Genomic DNA, 23,352 nt, shown 5'->3' on the forward strand with positions numbered 1-23,352 from the left:
CGCTCCAGTTCGTGACGTAGTGGTTCTCGCGAGGCTAGTGGAATCTGCCATGCTGGTTGGACCACCGGAAATGCGTCGTCGCGGAGTACCATGTGGTAATGGCGCTTTACGCATCCCGTGCCACTTAAAAGGTGCCAAAAATACTCCACTTCTCTTTCCGCTGTGCTTTTTTCTACGCTATGCAATGGGCATGAAACCAGCTGAAGGCATTCACATGCTTGCAGTCCCAAGATTGCTTGACCTTTACGTACGACAAAAAAGTGAAGGAATGCGGTGTGTCCGTTCAGTGTCACATCGGCTGTTATGCTGCCGCAGTGTTTGATTTGATTGCCGCCGTACGAGCGTAGAACTGAGCAGTTGGACTTTAACAGTTAGTTTGGCTGCATCTTGGTGACGAAACTGAAGAAAATGATGTTGGCTTGTGTATCGACTTTAAAGCTCACTTATACGTGAGCAACCTTCGCGTGAACAAGCCAGTCGCGGCCGCTGACTTTGCTTCTCAAGGATGCATTCAACACATCAAAGAATTCTTCGTCGCCAGTGAGCTTGTTGACTTGACTCCCTACTTTGCAACGAACTGCGAACTGGTTCTCCCGCTGGCAGTTGTAACAAGCAAGCACGAACGCAGGACACTTTCTTGGCGCGTGTGTTCGAGAGCATCTGCGCGTAGCACTTGGCCAAACCGGCGGCCGTCAAAGTTGTGTCCTGCTACATTAAAATGCTGTGCCACTGCTTTCAAGATTTGTTAGAATGTACTCGCCATCACAATTTCATCTAACAATACAACGCTGTCCTGTTTCGCCAATGTACTGCTTATATCAACATGACCATCTCATCATGTCCATAACGTTTTTTACTAGTGCCGGTAAAAGAACACTTTATATGATAGACATCATTTAAGGTGCATTTAACTATCATTAAACTTGAACGAGTTTGCAAGTCTTGTGTCTTGGGTGGTACAAGGTGTTATATGGGCAGTACATAGAGAGCTTACTTTCGGCTGCGCTAAGCTATTCTTAAAATTCCTCTTGCGGTAACACACAACTTTGGCACTTCAGAAAACACTTTTCGAAGGAGCCCGTTGCTTGCAAATGTTGGATAACATGAAGCATATTATTTACGTTTGGGAGCGCAATCCAGTATTTGGTTATAAATTCTTGTGGCTGGTTCGGTTGTGCTACGGGGGTTTTTTTTAGCTAGTGTTGTTTTCCCATCTAGTTCACATGCTTCATTGTAGACCTTCTTTAGAGTATTCCGTGGGTGAATTCTTTCAAATAATGTTTCCTTTACGAAATTCAATTGTGGGCGTGTTCACTGTTGTCGCTATAAATACTTCATATACGTCTCCCTTGTTCCACGAAATTTCCTTGTTGGCAGTGTCGCGGGCGGTGACTAGTGTAATCTGGGTATTGTTGGTTGTCGGTCAGTTATCTGTAAAGCGTCGTATTTATTTGCCTTGCTTGAATAGTACTGTCTTCTCTAGGAAGTTAATTTCATTTGGAGAATGGCACATTGTGAATTTGATACAAAAGTGAATGTTGTTTCAGTGATCAATGAATTCATTTAGTGTAGTTATGCCATATTCTCATAGAATAAACATATCACCAAAAATAGCGGAGGTAGATAGAAGGCTTCTCTGAAAATGATTACGAAAGTTCGTAGATTAGCTGTCTCATGAATATATTGGCATATATCGGCGCAAAAGAGGTTCTCATATTAATGCAAAAAACAATGTAGGTAGCAGGGCGAACGAATTAAAAAAATAACGCGTCCGAACTCTAAGTAATGAGAGGTTAACTTTAGCATTATATGTTTTTTTGCTTTTGATACGTAACTTTTACACCCCTTCGATTCCTGCAGCTAAAGGTATATTTTTACACAGATAGCATACATCTAATGTTATTAGAATAACCTGACTTGAAAGTGTTTGTGCTTGATTAACGTACCTATTGTTAGGAGAAAATGAAGTGTTTCCCGAACAAAGGTTGGTAGGGTGGATGGTATGTTAGAGTGGTGATGATTTAGAAGTTTGGATAGTGACTCAGTAAGTGCATTGTTGTTGGACACCTAGGTCTGCCTGGAATTCCCACAGTATGTGGTTCGTCTATGTAAACCTTATAAATGTTTTCAAGGAGGTAAAAGCAACCTGCTTGCTTTGTTTTGAACATTTTGAACAGGTGCTCGGCGGGTGTAAATATTTCGCTGGCTAGAAAATCTGATATGACGTGTTGTATGCTGCTTTGATGATGTCGAGTTGGTTGTGAGGCTGATTTACGATAGTGGGTGTTGTGCCTGAGATGTCTGATAGCTTCGTTTTTATGTTTGACATAGGAGGCATTCACGTCCGAGCAAGCTTGTGCCCCCACAGCCCACGCCTTAGCAGATCCGTACAGCGTGCAGCTGATGTAGGGAAGAACATATTGCTGCCACATTGAGGCCACGTACACGGTATTTACGTCTTCATAATACTAACGTTGAGCTGTTTTTTTCATCCACCATCCGTTATCCCAATTGATTCTGTCGTATTCGTGCGCAGCCTTGGCCCAAAAGGGAAGGGTGATGAGCATGATAACGCAAAGCCAGTTCAAATTTATTTTTCGCTCAACATTCGCGATCACTGCAGGCGTACGCTAGAGGTTGCGGCAAAGCGTCATGCCGATGATTTGCCGTCTTCGTCATGCTGATTTTAACAAGGCTGTGGGGTGTTTGCTTGATAAGAGTTTACCTGCAAATAGAAACTCTGTTGAGTTCGAACCGTGACAGCTTTGAATAAATCGGACGCGAATGAAAGACGAAAACAAAACAATGGCAATAACACAGTAAATGCCGTCAATGCTCTTGAAGAGACGTCTGCTAAAAGCAGAACACAGCGGAATACTCAACGTTGGATTATTCATATTAATACATGCATGGTACACAGCGAGCTTATTTGAGAGTCACACACTTGTTTTTCTCGCTAAAGTGACCTGGCTCAGTACACCTGCATGAAAGCACAGGTGGCTTGTAACCCTGCTGTAGTAAATAATTTCGCGCTCCAGATATTTTTATTCGTTTGATGAAAGCTCTGGGTGAGCCAACCTCGTCAAAATATTTTCTCGTGTGCGCTCTACCGCTATATATTGTTGTCCGTGCAATGGTGTTTAACCTGCAAGTTCGTATGCGCTGGTAAGCCCGCATTTTCAAGATGGTTCGTCAGACATCGTACTAGTGTCAAATTATTGGTTAAACAGGACTTTGGCATTTACAAATAGAATATACCTTCAGGTTATCTTACCTTTGCACGCAAAGCGACGCAGTCGCTGTGACTTTTCATCGAGAGCTCATGGCCGAATCCACCAGTGAAACGTCCGAATATTTATTAGATTTCATTCGTTAGTGCGTCCCGAAACTTGTGAGATGCATGTAGTAGCCCTTTATATCCTGGATTTCCACCTTCACGATGATTCCGATGTCGAATGCGGCTCACTTACTCGTCAAACTGAGATGATCTACGTACGCTGCAGAGAGCCACTATGTCCGTGTATCGTAGTTTAGTATGGGCGTCCAATTTCTCGGCGTACACGCTCATGCGAGTAGAGTACCGTCACCCATGGCTGCAGGAGCTTCACAAATGGTCAATCTTGTACCTTCTAAAGCCAAAAATAATAAAAATTGGCCACGTATCTGCATGTTTGTGACCAAATGTTGTCAAAATACGATAGTTTTTTGTTTGAAGAGTGTGAATAAAACGTTTAGTTGATCTTCGGCGCGAGAAAGCCAGTAAATAAAATTCTGGAGGCCCGCATGAGGCATGAGTACCTTCTAGCGGTAATTTCAAAAATTAAAAGATGCCCTCAACATTCGCGGACATTTTTAGAGGCCAAACTTTGTAGTTTTTGAGGTAGATGGGAGCACTTTAACGTCTTCGCAAAGCGTTCGAAACGCCTTTTCTTGCATAGCGTAGCATTATCAGCGTAGAGTAATAAACGCTACGGTTTTTAGAATTATTTATAAACACACCACAGAATATTGACGTGTTGACATTGTGCCTCAGATATGCGCAATATTCGCTTTTTAATCAATAATCTCACAAGTATGAATGCCGAAGCCAGAGCAGTATTGGTGGGTGCTGTGGAGGTGGTCGTGTCAAAGTCGTTTCCGGTAACAAACAAACAAACAAACAGGCAGGCAGGCAGGCAGGCAGGCCGCAATTTTTTCGTTGAAGTATCCCAATAGATACGATTGTCTTTAAAATTTAAGAGCAACGTGCCCTTATCTTTCAGCGTGGTCTCGTGGTCGTCATAACTTGTGTGCAGCTGTCTGAACTGCTGGTTTGGTGGCCTTCACAGTGATGGCCACGTGGTTGCCAGCGCAGCTGGCTCACTTTTCGCAACTGCGCCTGCCAAGCTGACGCCACTTGAATACGACCTATATTCCAGATCACTATACCATGAACCTCTCTTGCTGGTTTTAGGACAATGTCTTGGGTGTTTGAAAAGTGTTTCAAAACGTCATATTCTGCTTAAGTTAAATTTTTTTGGCTTTCGACTCTTTAGTTGTGCTTAGCGTTTCTCCTAAACTAGTTTTGTGTATTGGTGTAACTTTTGGCATTGTTCTGTATCGGATGTCCAGGTGCTCGGCGGTTGCAGAAAGGAATGGCTAACGCGTTGTGTGTCTGCCTTATCAAAAAAGAACTCTTCAATGTGGGGACCCCTTCAAAATACAGTTATATCTTTGGAGACATTGTATAGCTCTACACTAACTGGACTTGGGCTTTTTGATATGCCTACGACTCCGTTTTTGTCTTCTGGGTGTCGCACTGGGGTTGTAGAATTTTGTGTCTTGCTTATTGAAATTTTGAGGGTTCTGCCCGTAGCAATAATTTTCTTGCGCTTATCCTTCATAAGCAATAAATCTTGTGCGCTTCCGAAAAATAGGGTCCATGCTTCAGTCTGTTCTTGAGATAGTTTGATGCTACTAGGTTGGTTGGCTCCTAGATAAACTTGATTTGCACATTGTTCTTTTAAATATCTATTAAGGACAAAGGCGCACTTTCTAAAGCGTTGTTCCGTTGGAATAATAGTTTAGGTGGTAGGGTTCCCAGAGCCCAATAGACCTGGGTACCATTTAGACCTTTCGGTTTTTTTTTGTTTGATGCATCTAGAGCATTTGTTCAAATGAATCGGGTAGTTTCTTTTATGGTGAGTTTCCAGGATTGGAGAAAATAACGAGATTTTGGCTGCCTTCACTGCCCTGGGTGTACATTTATTTGTGAAATCCTTAGGATATACTTGTACATTATAGAGGGGTGGGGCTGAAATATAGTTTAAAAACAAAGTAAATACAGGACTATTTAAACACTCTACCCTAAATTAACTTTATTGATGAATGTTTACATGCAAGAAGTGCACTTTATTGAAATATAACTGAACTTCAACCACAAAAAATACACTAAACTGCCAATAACTCTTACGCCGGTTAGTATAATTCACGATATCAAGTTCATTAGTGCATTCTTAAAACGAATGGAGTCGATGATGTTTACTATACTGATGCATGTAGGTGATTTCAATCTATTGAGGTGTTTGGAAGGAATGGTTGTGAACATGCTAAGTTGTTGTGACGAGGTACGCAGACTTTTTGCACCTAAATATGGCGAGCTGAATGGTAAGGTGCCGGGTGAATACAAACTGAGCGAAGGAAAGCATTGTGGTGATGGATTTCATGAAAAAATGCAATGCGCTATTTCTTACTGCGGATAGAGGGTAATGGAATATAAAGCGCACTCTTCATTAATCACACACCAGCAGTGCGCTGATAGTTATCTGAAATGAAACAAACAGCGCGACTTTGTACTGCTTCAGTTTTGTTCATTATTGCGATTTGATGCTGATCCCAGATGGATGAGTCGTACTCCAGCTTGGGGTGGACGTAGCTTACATATAGCAGTCGTTTCAATTGGACCAGTGCAAGCGAAAAAAATGTTTTCAAATATCCTAATGAGCGGCTTGCTTTAGCTGGTATTTATTGTATGTGCTACTTCTAAGAGAGGGAATTGGTAATATGAATGCCTTGATAAGGGTTAGTGCTAACAGGTTGAAGGAGGCAGTTATTCAGTGCGTAGGCAGAGCAGATTGTGTTAGAACGAGAAATGCGCATCGACTTACATTAATGTTCATTTCCATGCACAACGTGTGGCACAACTTATATATGATCTTCAAGTCGAATTGAAGGGTTTCTATATCAGAGTCATCATGTTCTGCGATTGAAAACGCAGTCATCCACGAATAAACAATTTTTAGTAAATGTTTTCGCGTATATCATCATTATGTATTAAAAATCAGAAAGGACCTAAAACGGACCCTTTATGAACACCGGATTCGACATGATCCAAATCGTATGTGAAGCTATTAGCAACCGTAAATTGAGAACTGGAAGAAAGAAAACTTTTTATTCAACCAAGCATTCCCGGGTCAATGTTTAGTGCGCTTAGTTTGTGTAGGAGCAATACATGGTTAATTCTCTCAAATTCTTTAGAAAAGTTCTAAAACTTACAATCCGTAAAAAACCATTAACATACACATGCAAGTCATTAGAAAACATGACCAGCTGAGTCGCATAAAAAAGTAATTTGTGAAAGCCGTGTTGACACTCAGATGAAAACTTGTTTTTTTTCAGAAACGTAACAACAATAGAAAATATGATGTGTTCCAATATTTTACCTTGTATAGAGGTTAATGATATGGGCATGTATTTACATGGTTTCTGATTATCACCAGATTAGGAAATTGGAATAATTTTCTATGTTTTTCGGTCAGGAGGTAAAGATAATTACGTGTATGATTGTGAAAAAGTGGTCTCTAGATTGGTTGAGAAGTATTTTTTGGTATTTTTCAGAATTTTCGCCGTGATTTATTCGATTCTTCTTGAAGACGTAAGCTTGAGCCTGTTCACTATTGTTGTTACGCCTGCGGAGTTTAAAATATTCGGATGCATGGGTAAAACATTGCAGCGTCGTAGCCACACTAGTTCTAAATCATGTATTGCAGGTTAGAAAGCATTTACAAGCGCATTGCTTAGAATTGTAGCGCAGTGGTTCTGGGGTATGAGATGACCGGCAGATGAACTGAGTGATAAGTTTTTGATTTGGTGAGATTTATTACATACTAACAGGTTTTTGGGATATTTATAAGCATGGTCGGAAGGGTGGTGTTGAAGAATAAAAATTTACCATTCTCTACAGCAAATGTATAGATCAAGGCAGCTTCTTTGTAAGCCGTTCATGTAACTTCGCTTTGTACCCGCTTAGCTGTGTGAAAGAGACTTTTTTGTCGGTTTGACAGCCGTTTCAAGGATGTAGTATACCATGGCGCATTGTTATTCGAGAGAACACATCTCGTTGAAGTGAACCAGTTGACAAGATATGACATTTTTCTTTACACATATTTAAGCTAGCATTGATTGAGCGTTTAACGGCATTAGGGAAAAATGTTTCAGAAAAACACCAAGTTCATGGTTCATAGCGGCGAAATTGGCTTTTTTTGTAGTCTATAATGGTTTTTCACACAGTTATGAGACAGGGAAATTGAAAGACTAATGGTGAAATGTAAGAAGTCATAATCACTCAGGTCAGGCGAGTTTGCAACCTGGGATATAAAATCTGTCACTTTTGTCTGAGTCGGGCAGACCTCCGGTACACAACACTTTCAGGTGATGTTTTCTTACTTCCCTTTGTGTTAAGTCCAACCCGATGCTTGTTTCCATATTGTCTTGTGTGCTATCACTGGCAGGTGTTTTTTGCAGGCAATCTGCGTGGAATTGCTTTCTATCCTTGTTTTGGAGGTTCTGTTACTTCTTTTATTGTCACGTCGGCCGTCCGAGTCGATGCTTTTTGTGTCTTAGCTACTGTTGGCCATGTGTTGCACCTAGTGCTTGTAGGAGGTGAAGTGTGTTGTTGTAGTTAGTGCGACTGTTCAAATTACGTTCCATCTGTTTAAAATCATTTCTAACTATGTGCTTGATGTTCTGTCAAATTACTGCCATGTCTGAAAAGTTAGGGTTTAGTCCTTCCTGAGGTAGCAAGATATCAACGTCCTGATGAATTTTAGCATAGTGGATGACATCATCGTTTTCGTAACCATGTGCGATGTCCAAACTAAATTCGTTAACTTTACGTGATGCTTATGCGTGAGCTAGACGTGTGCGCGATCGCGCAATGAGGGATTGATTGGTATTACAGTCTTAGACAAAACTGTGGTAAAGATAACTTTTGCGTGTGGTCTTTTCTTTTGCACATCGTTTACTAGAGTCTTTAGAGCATCCATAGTGACGTCACTGTTGTTGTATGTAGAGTCATTAGAACCGCTGTGAATGAAGAAAGGCGTTATGTACCATGGTGCCACGGCGATAAAATCTTTAGGGTAACGTGTCATGGCTCTGCTTTAAAACCTAAAGAATGGTGCATGTTGCCCTTTGGAAAGTGTTGTTGTACTACTGGTGCTGACTTTCTCCAATAAAGCTTTGTGCGCTAGAGAAAGTAAAGGACACTCACCTTGTTTCGTCACCTTCCGTCTGTGGCCATCGAAAGAAATCGTAGGATGGGGAAGATGGAGGGTTGCGTTGAAAAATTTGTAAACAGGGATTGTGTCAAGCCGACCTTTTGACAAGGGGACTTGTCTTCCTCAAGGCCAGAACAGAACTGAATTCTTTAGCGCTAGTATGTCAGCGTTCCATACCCACTCATCGATGCTTACAAAGCACTGGAAGGAGTATCATAAGATACGCGGGGGTGCCAGAACGGGCAAGAGTGAGTGCTGTCACGTGTTGTGTGAGTGTAGAAAGAACAGGTATTTCGAGAAAAAAAAAGCTGTGGGGAGTTGAGGATGTACAGGTGTCGTGGGGTCCCGGTTGTTGAACCGGTTGTCAGATTTTATGTCTCGTGCGAACAGGAAGTTTTTGTCTCTTGCGGACCGGAAGTTGGACTCCCGGTCTGCAGGAGTCATAAATTATTAACAATATAGAGAGTCGTACATTATTCATAAGTTTAATACCCTACATCCAATAGTTATAAACACTTTGTAGGTGCCCTTAAATCAAGTTGGCAAGGTACATGCACAAACAAAACCACTGCGAGGTAAGCACTCCGTAAAGAAATTTCAAACCTGCTGTTGTAAACTTCTGACAACTGGTCTGACAACCGAGGCACCGCGATATGTGTATATCGTCAACTCCCCACAGCTTTTTCTCATGAAATACCTGTTCCTTCTTCACTCACACAATTTGTAACAAACTACCCATCTCCTGATCTCTGTCACCCATGTATCCAATGTGGCCCCTTCCCATTCTTTCTTAGGATGGAGGAGAGGGTATGAAATTGTAGACACAGTAGCGCTAAAAAATCAGCGCTGTTCTTGCCTTGAGGACAAGTCCACTTGTCTAAATGTCGGCTCGACACAACAACTGTTTACGAATTTTTCACCGCAAGTTTCCACCTTCTCCCTCCTACCTTTTTTTGGATTTCTACTCATGTGAGTAGAATAAGCAAGTTTAGTGTCCTCTGCTTCCTTCAGTACACAAAGCATTATTTGGACACAGTCAGCACATGTATATGCAACACCAGGAAGGAGCACCTTTTTCGACGTTGAAACGGAAAGATCGTTATATCTACCACGTAGCGCTAGCGGCACCTATCTTGGTGGGAAGTAGCACGTTTTCAGCATTACCAGTGAGATGGCACAATAAGCGCACTTGCTGTAAAGCTCAGAACCTGCAGTTCGTCGCGATGCGCCGATGTGCGCTCATCACCGACGCGAGTTTCCTCCGCGGAGGGAAGGGACTTTATCCGTGCACCTATCCTGTGGTGGAGGAGAATCACTAGCTTTTGGCTATAACCGGAGCGATTGCGTTTAATAAAGACGATAGTCTTTCTTGGGAACCTTCGACGCAAAAACATTGATCTGTCTGTCTGTAAATTTGTCTGTCGTTCGTTACCGCGAACCGGGTACTCTAAACAGCACCAGTCGATACACCAAACGGCCGACCAATCCGCAGCGCCCACCAATGTTGTCCAAGAATTAGCGTTCATACGTGTGCAATTTTCAATGAAAAAGCAATTATTGCGCATGTCTGGGGCACCATAACACTCGTATATATTCTGCGTCTGCGCATTTTACTAGAAAAGGCATACATAAGTAATTCTAAGGACCGTAGCGCTTATCACGCTGCGCTGAACATGCAACGCTCGCACAAAGAAGCGAGTGTTTCCAACGCTCTGCTAAGACGACACGGTGTTGGCACCTACCCGCCGCCTTGCGTTTTATACCTTATAACCTCAGAGACGGGTGCGCACGCCCGTCTTAGGGCCACGCGCTTTGTTTTCCAAATAAAACTGCCAGATGGCGCTCATGTCTCACGTGTGACGTGACTTGATGCGGTCGTTCGCCTCCGCTGCACGCTCGAGGCACTGTAACGAGCGCCTCCGGAATACCATTTTCTGATTTTCATGCGCAAAACTTCAAATAAGTGTTTTTTCGACTCTCTCCACACGCAAGACTATCGTATTTCGACGACATTTGTAGTATACATGCAGATACGGGGCCAATTTTTTGCCGGGCACACTAAGATCATTTCGCTCTCTAAAGAGGCCTCGTTTGCGAAAAGAACACGCTTTTCAAACACCGCGAGGTAACAACTGGGTCACTTGTTAGTGCGCACTCATATGTGTATCTGTGATTGCGCTCCGTGCGTCGTTTTTGTTTAAACAGCATGTTACGTGTCTAGCTCTGAACCTTGTCAGTTAGCTCTCATATCGTGTGTGTTGTTTCTTTGGTGCGTCCTTTGTGCTTGAGCAGCGCGCTGCACGTTTAGTTGTTCTTCGCGTTCTCGCCGTAACATTCATAGTTGTTGCTAGCGCATTGAATGCCTTGCCCTTTGTGGCTAAACTGTGAGTTTTTTTATTTCGCATTGATGCATGATGTCTATCGATGTTTAGTGCCTACAGCACCCTTGGTAATTGTTCCAACATGTTGATGCCTGGAGGCATATTCCATAACATTCCACCATGTTGATGCCTGGTGGCGTTCTATTGGCAGTGATCGAGAGGTAATGGGTTGAACTTCTGAGACTCTACAACGTAGAAATCTTTGCATATAGTTGGTGCATTTGCATGCTGCTCATGTATGTTTTTACAACGTCATAACCATACTGCAAAGAGACCAGTGAAGTGATTTTGAAACCCGACTTAGAACACTTGTGTGTCGATAAAAAGTGCTGAACGATTTCGAGTACTTAGTACTCTACTGTGGGAAAGCATAAAGCCTTGAGGCCACTTCGACAAAAAAAAATACGCTGTGGGCCAGTTCACGACATCGAACATAGAGATCAACCTTGGACTCGTCAAGCTGGGCATGAATTTCACGTCATTTACTGTTGCGCCTACAGGCAAGGTTTATGTTTAGAAAAAACACTTAACGATCTAGAGTACTTCGTACTGTGCAATGGGAGAGCTGAAAGCCATCCTCTGAACGTGTGTCCAGAAAAAAGTTGTTAATAATTTAAAGTACCCCGTACTCTACTATGGGAGAGCATGAATCTGTCCCGAGGGCTACTGTGAGATCAAATTTGAATGGATAACTTTGTGTTTAGAAAAGGTGTTTAACTATTCAGAGCACTTCGTACTCTTTTAAAGGAGAGCACAAAGCCGTCCCGTCGGCCTCACACTTGATGAGGCCGCATGAATCACACGTTGCTTAGATAACGCATATACGAAGTGAATGCCGAGCATAAAAAGGCATTAATGGTCGGGTCATGAATCAGGGCCGGTATCTATAGTATTTTCATGGTGTTTCTAAGATGTTTGACTTGCTATTTACAAAGTGGGCCTTCCTCGCCGCAGTGAACAATCTTCACCACCTAAATATACACCATGGTTCAGTGGTTGTCAAACCTTGGAATGAATTTAGGCTTATCCAGATGTGTAGCTTTTGTTAAATCTCCCAATTGCTGTTATTCTATTCGAGAAACCAGCCAACATCACTTAGATAATATGTAAAGGCTGTCCAATAGCGAGATAGTACCTAATGAATTTCGATTGACTTTATGAAATACAGTTATGATGCGTTATGGAGGTAGAAGACGGCGACGATGAAGAGTAGTTCAATCAGCTTGCCCTTCCAAACATGGGCGCACTTCATTCAGGCGCTGTAAGCAGGATTCGGCATTTTTTATGATGTTGGATTTTCGAAAGCGTTCAATAGGTTGACTGTAGTCATTCGAGTGCACTGAGGAGCTGTGTATCATGAGCACAAAGATGTTCAATTGAAAAGTTTAGGTGCTGTAACTAATACGTGGTTGCTGTACGTTAGGTTCAAAACGATAACTTGAACTAATAGGTTAATTAAGTTGATGGATTTAATTTCATCTTATTTCAATTTACAACCACTAAGCCTTGGTTCCCTATATACGAGACATAGAGCCGTTTTTTTTATACTGATGGGATGCTCAGAAAACATTATTTTTGTGTTCTTGAGGTCGTAGTAACTCCAAATCAATAAGAAGCATAAATATGTGCATGTGCGAAAATTAGGTGATGAAAGCGTTCAGGGCCAAGCTTTGTCAGAGCCGGTGCCTGCAAGACGCGGGAACAGAAAGAACAAGATCGCACACGAAAATAAGGCTGATTAGTCTCGCATATTGCTGTGGTTCCAAATTTAATATAATTTAAAAACCCGCACCAATCCCGGTTGTCGCTTTACTATTTACCCCAACCTTTATTAGGCCTAATGGATCACAGCAGCAGATACAGAAATCGCACATGTCATCCGGAATTATTGTTGCAGAGTGACGCGACAATGTAGGTGACGTGAGAGCATAAATATGTATATTTACGTCGAAAATCTGTGTCAAAGTACAGACAACCACGTACCACCCTTCCTTGTCGTAGGTCATCAGCTCCATCATGGGGCGAGCGGCCACAAGTAGAATGACAAGCGGCAAGGCGTTTTAAATTTGACCTATTGCCGCAGCGCGTACTGCTCCCAATTTTAGCAGATATGACCGTGAATGACTGTTTGTTTCAATAGCACTCGTCAGGTCAAAATGTTCAGACAGGATGAGAGGCCCCCCTATCGGAAAAAACGAATGGTGGGCATGATGTAAACCACCACCCACCATTATAGTGGATTAATGTAGTGGGTGAATGGTGGGAAACGCCCACCATGGCGCATGGTGGGATATGGTGGGTGCTGCAGTGCCGGCAACGCTTGAGCGCGAAATGACGTCAGAATCACCGTGACGAGCTGCCACACAAAAAATAAAAAAGAATTCTATAAAAACGATATAAAAAACACCCGTCCCGTAAAAAAAAACAAGGCGCCACGCAGGAACGAACGTGCTACCTGCGGATTTCTACTCGAAGGCTCTAACCACTGCGCCACACCAACATGACGCTGACTGGGTGTTAAATACTTATTTGGCATACAAACTTACGGTTCAACTTAAGTTATGTTTGTCGTGTACACAACATGGACAAGATCTACACCTACTACTAAAAATTGCACATTTATTAAACACAAGCAACTGTGGCCTTTAAAGATTGCCACTATGTTAATGGCACTAGTGCTATATTTTTTTTACAATTCACAACTTCAAGAAAAAAAACCAAGTGGACTGGAGAGCACCAACAGTTTACCGGCGGGGTCTGCCAAGTTTAATATCCGTTTCGCGCTCGTTCTAAATTTAGGGCGACATCTGCTCACGCTTTATGACGCTTCTAGGCTCATTCCATAGATACGCCCACCTAATTTATTTGATTGAGTATTGGGATGCTTTTCGCGCAATGTAGACGGCGGTCGCGCCAGCGTAATGCTGTAGCTCGTTCGCTAAAGCAACAACTACATAACGGCTTGGCCAAAACGAATGCAGTGTGCCGGAAACATTACGCTATCATATTGGTTCACCAAGCATACGAATTGCCACGTCTGAGTTCTCGTACAAAAGCTAGAGAAGTGCCGGCGAGTGCGACCGGCGGCTGTCGGTGAGAAGACACTTACGTTCTCTGGGAGTGCTTTAATCACGTCGCATCGATGTTTGTGGCTTCTTGAGCGGACTCCATACACAATGAAAAATGCTTCATTTAGGTTAATTGATGCCATGGCTGCGCTGTATTGTCATACTTAATCGTCGAAATTGAGTATTCTGAAACCCGGAAGCACGGATAACACAATTGTACGGGCTTGGTAGGTAGGCCTAACCTTTGGTGGAAATTATGGTGGTAGAACGTGTAGTGTACAGATCCCAGCTGGGCACACTATATAAATTGATCCCAGCTTGGCACACTATATAAATTATATACATAGGTTACCCCCCTATGTGATACCTTCTTCTAGAGGGCCTTTAGGGGTACCCTGAATAAATAATGGCCATTCGTCGGAAATATGCACGCCTATCACTTTTGCACAAACTTTACAATCACCCATCATTACATGACAGTTTCTTTGAACCCGCCTGTTCTATCTTTCCCCGCCGTGATCATCCTGACAAAGTCAAACGCCCGCTATCTAGCACACTTCGTTTCGCTCAGTCATTCATCCCGCGCACTATTATTGAGTGGAACAGTTTGCCTGCACATATTGCCACCGAGAAAGACTCGGTAAAGTTTTCAGAGCTCATGCGCACTACGGTGACTAACTAAATATTTTTTGCTTTTGTTGTTTTGTTTTCTTTTGTTTTTTAACTATTGTATAACGCCATGCAATTGATGCCCGTATTCATGGTTTGCGCTTTATTGCGGTTGTCAGGTTGAACTGTATCTTGCTGTAAACCTTGTTGTACTGCCCCCCCCTATATAATACCATCTTCTAGAGGGCCTTTAAGAGTAACCTGAATAAATAAATAAATAATAAATTGCTCACCATTATAAGCCCACCCATCATCTGCTTACTGCTTCCCAGCATTATCACGATTGTGGGCAGAGCTTCTCAGCTTGGTACACCATGTGGCCCACCATAACAAGCACCAACCACCATATGCTTAGCGCTTCCCAGCATTATCACAATGGTGGGCAGAGTTTCCCATTATTGCCCACTATCTAGCCTCTGCTTTCCACCATCATTTCCACTTTACCCATCATCTGTACACCATACCACCCAGTATGTCCCGGCATAACCACCATATTTTCCACTACGTCCCACCATAGCCATCATAATTTCCACCATGCCCACTATTATTTCCAACATGCCCACTATTATTTTCACTACGCCCACCATGTTTTCCAGTATCCACCATGGCAATTTTTCCGATAGGGGGCCCTTACCATACCATGACTGCTCATCAAAGTTATAGCCAGAACCCTCTGCACTAGCCCCCATAACTCTCTAGCATGGAAGATTTGATTCACTATTGTTGTCGTGGCTGCTGAGCAGGCGTTACTAATTCATTTCCTTACCTTGCTGGATAGATTGCAACGTATGTTTAAAACCACATTTTTATCATGTGAGTCACCGCAGCCAGAACTGCAGAAAGCAGAAACGTAGTTTTTCGATTATGTTCTAGCAGAAGGGACGTTGAACTAGGTTGTAATGATTGCATCGCTAGGATTGTTCAACTCTAATGGTGAGTTTTAAATTAAGCGGACCCATCTTTCCAGCTGACCCACGCTCCATCATGGTTATGAGGGAATGAGGAGGGATCATTGGGGAGGTTGCTGGGTTTTAAGGCTCCCTTCTTGTATGCTGAAATACGAGCTTGCAGCTTCAGCACGATCTGAAATAAAAAAAGAGGAATAAATCAGTAACCACAAATTGAACTAATTCTTATTTAACAACTGATCTAACTTCAACGCGAAACGCGAGAAGACACAGTTAACATCTGGGAAACGGGATAATCAATTCGGCAAACTTCAATGCCTGCAAATTATGTTGAAGATATCGATGTCGGATGCGAAACTGACTTTAAGCAATGCGTATTTTTTTCAGAACAGCACGAGTGAAAAAGGGGAAAGCGGGTGTACTTTTCTCACATAAGAAATGTGAACTACCACTTCGGAAACTTCGTAAATGCGCATCTTTTAACGTGGTATAACAAAGAGATAATAGAGAAAAAATTGTATCATGTTCATTTAAACCATGATGGAATCAAGACAACGTTTTATCCAGGTAAAGGCCTTATCCACGTAAAAGATCTGACGAACCTAGCACTGCGCACCATTTCATTTAGGTTATGTTTTTTTCAGAATTTTACCAGCGTTGGCTGGGTGGCATTTGTTCCCAAGATGTCGCATAAATTACGCATGTAACAACTAGTCTTAACTCGAAGACACGCCAAAATCAACTGGTAACCTTGGCCATGTCGCTCAATGAAGGCCCATGTTATTCATATTTGAAATTCTTTACCATCCTCTTTGCTTTAATTGTGGCCACTTGATGAATAAAAAAAAAGCGCAAGACCTGCGCGGAAGGCACAGCACAGTCACACCTAAAGCTAGAAGAGCGGTCTTTCAGAGCCTTTTCGAAACACTAGTTGGGTAACTACTGCAAGCACACTTGCTTGATACCCACTAGGTCATCAATAATAAATTTATTTGGGTAGTGATGCGGCATTCTCTATGCTATTTTTTGTCTTCGTTCTTAGAAGCGTGGTATCCGCTAAAAACTTGCGAGGAATTTTGTGCCAACTGTTCACGCAGTGGCTGACGACGATGCGGAACTATGGCTGGAGTGGGTATGCGCCACAGTTAATAAGCGAACAATAACCGACTTTTGTAATGGGTTGGCGCATCGGACGTTTAACTTGTTACGCTGTTCGCATTATGTGACGACTGGCTGTTCTTTTCCTGTTTTAAAACGCTTGATGAGTCATACTAACGCGTTTGTTTTCCCGACATCAACCCTGCATAAGGCTAGTTTACCAACAAGTCACAAGCACCGGTGTAGCTCAGTAATAGAATACTGGGCTGGCATAAGCGTACCGAGTTTCAGCCCCACTGTGTCTCTTGTGCTAGGTCAGGCCTGCCTAAGGCAAGTTTGTGAAGAAGCTGCAAGCACCGGCGTTGCTCAGTGGTAGAATACTGTGCTGGAACTCGGGTTCGAGCCCCACTGTGTCATTGGTGCTAGGTTTGTTCCAATTTCGCACGATGTGGTTACGGACACCGGCAGCGGCGGACAACCGCGCTTGACCCGAGTTGCGATCCTATAACAGCATTCGCTGCAAAAAAGTTGTACTTGAAAACATTCCCATTTGCATGAACGAGTAACCTGATTACTATCAGGTTATTGTACTTCTTTATTGAGGGACTGCCGATGGATTCTTTGATAGAACACCCTGATTTTTCACCTGAAAGCATGACCTATTCAGCATGTCCGCTGCTGTAGCCAGTATTAGAAAAATAAGAGAAAACAGGTATGATTTAGAAAACTTGTAGGACGGAAGACAGTGCGAGTTCATTGTAAACGGCTATTTCTTTCTCCCTGAACTGAAATAACACGTTATGATTGTCTTTCGCCCAACAATTATCACAGGTACCTGCGTTTGTTGTCTTACAATATGATCGCCAGCCTTCCATTTACATTCCACGAGGAGAGTGGGCAGTGTTGATGCGACCCGTCATTCATCGAAAAAAGTAAGAAGCCTGTTGGACCTCTGAGCTTTTCTGCTGTGGCGAGGCTCACATCAAGCAAAAGATACGTCTTGCCAGATGAAACACTTTAATGGAACTCAAGAAGAAAGGAAAAGAAGGATGATCCGGCACTGCTACGAGGCCAAGCGTCAGCTCGTGAGGAGACTCAATAATAATGATGACTGCTCTTCTGCAGCGAGGGATGAATAAAGAAAGTCGCAAGAAAGCCCCTAGCTTGCGAGGAACACAACATAAAAAAACGATGAATTTTTGCTAGACAGAATTTCTAAGAAGGCGTCAAATTTATTTAAAACAGTACATCGTCTTCAATCACGTTGCTTCAGTTTGCAGAAACAGGACGGCGCAGCTGCTGCGTTTAGTGTTCTACGCAAACAGAAGACGCCGAGCTCGAGCATACTGATTTCACATCAAAGTCCTCCACCATTTCTTGAATTCAACCAATGATGTTATGTTGTCAGAGCTTCAAATCACCTAGTTTAGAAGGCCATTTGCTAGAACTAGTGTAGTAGTAAGCTGAAGCGAAGTAACGCAAACGTAAGCAATTTTGCGGCTGGGTATTGCACACTAGAATAATGAAAAGGGGGCTCAGACACACAGGAACAAATGAAAGGAAGTGAGACAGTGTCACCCCTTGTTTCATTTTTGATCGCATATAGCCGTTGTGGGCTTTCACCAACAGGAGGCGCAATGATGCTGGTATGCTTGGGGTTCCTCGCTGTGCTCAACTCTTTGGAGGGTAGAGCCACTCTATGAAGTGGTAAGTGTGGCCTTTCGATCAACTTCCGCCATTCGGCTTCCCCCGTCTCGCCACGGCTGGTTGAGTCAGACACGTGCGCAGCGTTTTCTAGGGCAAAATGTCTCGGTGTTGCGGGCCACAGTGCACAAACCACGGGCGAAATGGCTACAGGATGTTCAGATTTCCGAAAAATTCGAAAAGGTGACCCATGTGGCTTGTAAAAATCAAGCGCGAGAAGTGGCAACCCACGGACCAGTCGTGTTTGTGCAGCGTAATTTATGCCATTTCAGCATTTCGAGAGTTATTCCTTAAAGCGCTGTCACATGGGCACTTTCAATCGCGATAAAGCTTGATGTGATTGACTATCTTACACCAGCTGCAGAAAGGTGCTAATCACTGTTGATAAATTTGATTCCGATCGGAATTGGTTGCGATAACCAGTGCACCGGGTTCAATACACGTTCAAGTGCATGATGTGTACATGCGTGTTTAACTCGTTCGTTTTGGATAACATAAAATGCGTTGTTATCAATCGCTTCTTGTACACAACCTGCGATGGCGCGAAGATATGTGCCTACGTTGTGCACTGGTTGCTGCCGGAGCATTCAAGTATTTCTTCTAGGGGCAAAGCCCTTTACGCCGTGAGTCGTATGTCACGTTTCATCGTAGTCGGCGCAGTCATATTCGCTAGTTGCATTGCATTGCATGTCAATTAAAATAGTGTCACAGCATATCGACAGAGTAAGTGATGATGAGTGGGGCGAAGCGTTCATCAGTCCATCCGTCCTTACGTGTGTCCGTCCTTCTGTCCGTGCACCTGTCCATTCATGTGTTCATCCGTTCGTCGGTCCGTCTGTGCGACTACTACGACATTAAATGCGCTTTAAAGCTTGTATGCGTCAGCCAGTTTTTGCACAATCTGGTGAACTCTAGTTATGAAAATGAATACTCACAGCACCTGGTTGACATCATTTCCCAAGAGAAAATAAATTGTCGTGGAGATGCTGGAGAAGAAATTGATGATGACGAAAATATTTTCATTGAAACGTTGACTTCAATAGAATGCAGCATATTGCACCATATAGCTGAATGTCTTGTGCAAGAAACGTTAAACAAAAAAGATTCTGGGCAGTGCAGAGCTGCAATGAAGAGTAAGCGAGCCATGAACACACATAGTTACCTGCACTGAAGGAGTATGTTCAGGATGGCGAAAACTTGAGTTATCTGGTTGGTGAGGGTATGAGCTCGCTCATAACTTGTAAAAAGAACTTCAAAGAAATCACGACTTGAGCAGGCAACCTGTTCACCCTGATGGCCCCTCTCAAAGCTGTAACTGAATATGAAATCAAAAGGGCGAAGAGCTGCGTGCAGGTATGCCAGCAATAGAAAGGTTCTCTGAAAAAAGTATTGATATCAAGTTGTGCGCGAGTAAAGCTGCGCATTCACCTGCGTCAGATCGAAACAGCAACAACCAGTGGAAGTGGAAGACATGTGCAGCGGTTAGCTTGCAGTTAGTTATAACGCTTGCTTTTTAAGTATAATAAAGTTATCGTCCAAATAAAGCTGCGGTATTCGAAATTGTTGTTTAATAAATGCAGTTTGCTTGCTCATTGTTGTAAAGCCGTGTGGTCGCTTCATTTAAATGATATCAATGAACATTTTAAAAATTGCTAATCCACCATATGTTCCTATAGAAAACACGCTAAACCTGGTTTGACAGTGAATCCCTGCATGCGAGTCATGATTTAATGCCATAAAAGCCACATGTAGATAACCAAATAAAATGATAAGTTCTGAACAGTTTTGCGGCAATCTGCTGTTTGTAGTGAGGTATAATAGATGAAAACAACGCACAATATACTGTGTATTGCAGGGTGTGGTCTTCAAATAAAGTAGCTATTGAGTAATTCAATACCGGTACGCAATCGCACTTTTAGGGATGACGCTTCTAAAGCCGTGGGTTTGTCCATTCATGTCTGTGACCGGTTCGTAACCACCTAGTTGTTTGATTCACTCAGCATGTGGCGCTAGTGTGAGTGACAGACAGACGAACAGACGGACAGACAGATGCACGAACGGCAGAAGCAAGAACAGACGGACGGACGTACGCTTAGGCTCACTCATCATGAATGATAATGAGTGGAACAAAGCGTTTGCCAGTGTGTGATATGCTGTGCTCCGTGATTATGCTGGACGAATGGACGTTTAGATGGACGCACGGACACGCGAATAGAAGCACGAACGAAAGCACAGATAAACGCTTCGTTCCACACAGAGACCATCATTCACTCCGTGAATACGCTGTGACGTTTCTCTTTTCTATCGACAGCACGTATTTTTCATTGTTTTTATTCCAGCCAGCTGGCAAATGGAAAACTGTATTTACACCTTTGTGGAATGCACAAAACACACAGACGCATTGAAAGGTGATGTGACTTAGGTGCGGGTGTTTCACATCTTTAACCTATAAAAATAGTTAGCGCCGAGCCCAAAAAGACGCTAATTGGAGGTGTTTACGCAGCTTGCGTCGAAGGTATTTTTCTGCTGCCAGCAACTCTATCTGCTAATGTCACTTTAAAAATGAAGACTAGAGACTAGATATCTAATACCTTCTAACTGCCGATGAAAAAAAACTTTGTATTTCTCTCATTTTGTTTGAGTACCACACGTTTTGACGCAACAAACTCTGTATGCAGCCGCGCAACACTCGTTCGCTGGCCGTCGTTGCTATAGGCGGCTTGCGGAGAGTGTGCATCGTAATGGAGGACTCGTAGATTGCAACGTGATTTTATCCACTCTCAAAAGCGGAGGATGGGGGCGCACGCATCAAGGAACCCTAAGTATCCTGCTTCTTTTAAGAAATATATTTACGAATATTCCACTCCTGTATAGTACTCTGCCTATACAAACGTGAAGCAGCCGTGGTTTTGTGCCCGGCAACCATCAAGAAGAAGGCTGTTTTCAAATGACGCTGTTCAAAAAAGTTTGTCGTATCAATGTAATTCGCACTTGCATGCAAAGCCACAAAATTATCTGAGGTATTCACAAATCTCTTTTTTCAAAATTGAGTTTTCATCATACCAGAGGAGTGCTTCAGGACTCCGATATAGGTTTAGCGACTATGTTATTTTGCTGCTTAAACTAAAATCACACGTTGCGCGAACAAATGATTACTCCGGTGTGTGCGGCAAGGAAACGTGATGCGGACGCTGAGGCACACGCTAAAGAGTCATGGGCACGAGGACTGAAGTGCGAGAAACAAGAAAAGAGCCAAATGGCGTGAGTTGTTCGAGAGAGTCGGAAAGCCGGATCCGGGAGTGATACCTCAGGGCCACTCTGCGGTCCCTGAGTGGAGGCTGAAGGCCTCCACGTGGCTGCCAACTTCCTGCGCCTCAAAACACTTTGTAGCGGCAAGCATCAAGATCCATCGCCAGTTCTCAGCATCCTGCCCCAACTCTCCGAACCGGCCCTTACCCGCTCAGAACCTCAACTGGATGCCATGCCTCAGCGCAACGCGCTATCGAATCCGATGGACATGCATGTGGGCGGGCCTGTGTTAGGCCAGGGCGCATAACCTTTGCGAACAATAATTCGCTAGTTTATATTTTCGCTGTCTTAGGTTAGCTTGTTAAATGCGAAGCATTTCTCCGCGAACTTGAGCGACCTTGAGCGTATGAGCGTTTGGATAAAAGTATCAATACGAAACTTGGTGCGGCATAACATGACTATATTTCGAGCATATCTGAAAAGTCACAACATGAAAATTTTGACATGTATGTCATGAATGTCATGTTATACCTTTCATGGTCTTGCAGCTTTTGCGGTGGTTTCGTTCACATGACATGTTGCAAAACTTGTATGGTAGGACATGATTTAATGACGAAGACAAGCGTTAGACCCTAACATGAGAATCAAGACATGCGTGTCATGTAACAACATGACTACATGCCACGCTCATGATGCGCTGGCGGCAGTTTCGCTAGCGTTGCGTATACGACATTTGGTATTACTCAACGAGAATGGATTACGAATGTATCAGACTGGTGCAAACAAGAGAAACATGAGATGCGTGTCAAGTTAAAACATGACTTCACGTTACGCTCTTGATGCGCTCGCGGCCGTTTCGCTAGCTTCACATATACCAATTCGGTATTACGTGACGCGACCAGGCGACATAGGTGACACATCCAAACCTGATAATCACAGCATGTGTTTGATGTAACAACATGACGACATGTCACACTCATGATGCCCTCCTGACCACTTCGCTATAGCTTCACAGACGCCAAATTCGGTATTACGTGACGTCAATGGATGACAAAAATATGTGACTGGTGTCAACAGGATAATCATGAGATGCGTGTCATGTGGGAACATGACTACATGCCACAGTCAAGGCGCCGAAACACTTCGACGTGACCCGGAGCACGTGCACGCCGGCGTTATTTTCGTCGCATCACCACGCCAGTCGTCGGTCCTGCCACAGGCGTGCGCCGCGTTACTTTGACGCATGCGCGTTTCAGCGCGTACGGCGTCCCTTCGTCTCGAAAAGAGGCAGACGCAGTGCTGTCTGCGCCAAATGCTGTGACATGCTGCATTGGCACCAAATGCAGCATGTCACATTTCACGCCGGTCGCTACCGGGCCGCGACGACGGACGCTGGTCGCGCCGGTCGCGCTTGGCGTCAGACAATAGAGTGCTCGCGTTTTGCTAACGTAGCGCGCTGGGCACAGTGTATGTTGGGCCTTTTATGATGCATTCGAGGCTGTTTCGCTAGTTAGACATATACCAAAGTTGGCGTTACGTGACGTCAATGAATGACGAAGGTATATGACTGGTAAAACATGATAATGATGAGACGCGTGTCAGGTAAGAACATGACAACATACCACGCTCTTAGCGTGCTTGTGGCCGTTTAGCTAGATCAATATATTATAAATTTGGCATCACGTGACGTGAATAGATGAAGAAGGTAAACAAAACACCCAAACATGATAATCATGAC

The 23,352-nt window shown here is 43.4% G+C and overlaps 1 protein-coding gene across 2 annotated transcripts in view; it reads right to left on the minus strand.

The window, feature by feature from the left end:
• Window positions 1-15,446: 15,446 nt before the first annotated feature.
• LOC119177854 (arylsulfatase B) overlaps window positions 15,447-23,352 on the minus strand; it is an 89,477-nt gene continuing 81,571 nt past the window's right edge. For both annotated transcript variants that reach the window (XM_075887393.1, XM_075887395.1), the window contains one exon: window positions 15,447-15,738. In XM_075887393.1, coding sequence (XP_075743508.1) covers window positions 15,601-15,738 — 138 coding nt within the window. In that variant the 3' untranslated portion in view covers window positions 15,447-15,600. The remainder of the gene's footprint in view (window positions 15,739-23,352) is intronic.

This window comes from Rhipicephalus microplus, chromosome 1 (genome assembly GCF_043290135.1).
Source record: "Rhipicephalus microplus isolate Deutch F79 chromosome 1, USDA_Rmic, whole genome shotgun sequence".
NCBI lineage: Eukaryota > Metazoa > Arthropoda > Arachnida > Ixodida > Ixodidae > Rhipicephalus > Rhipicephalus microplus.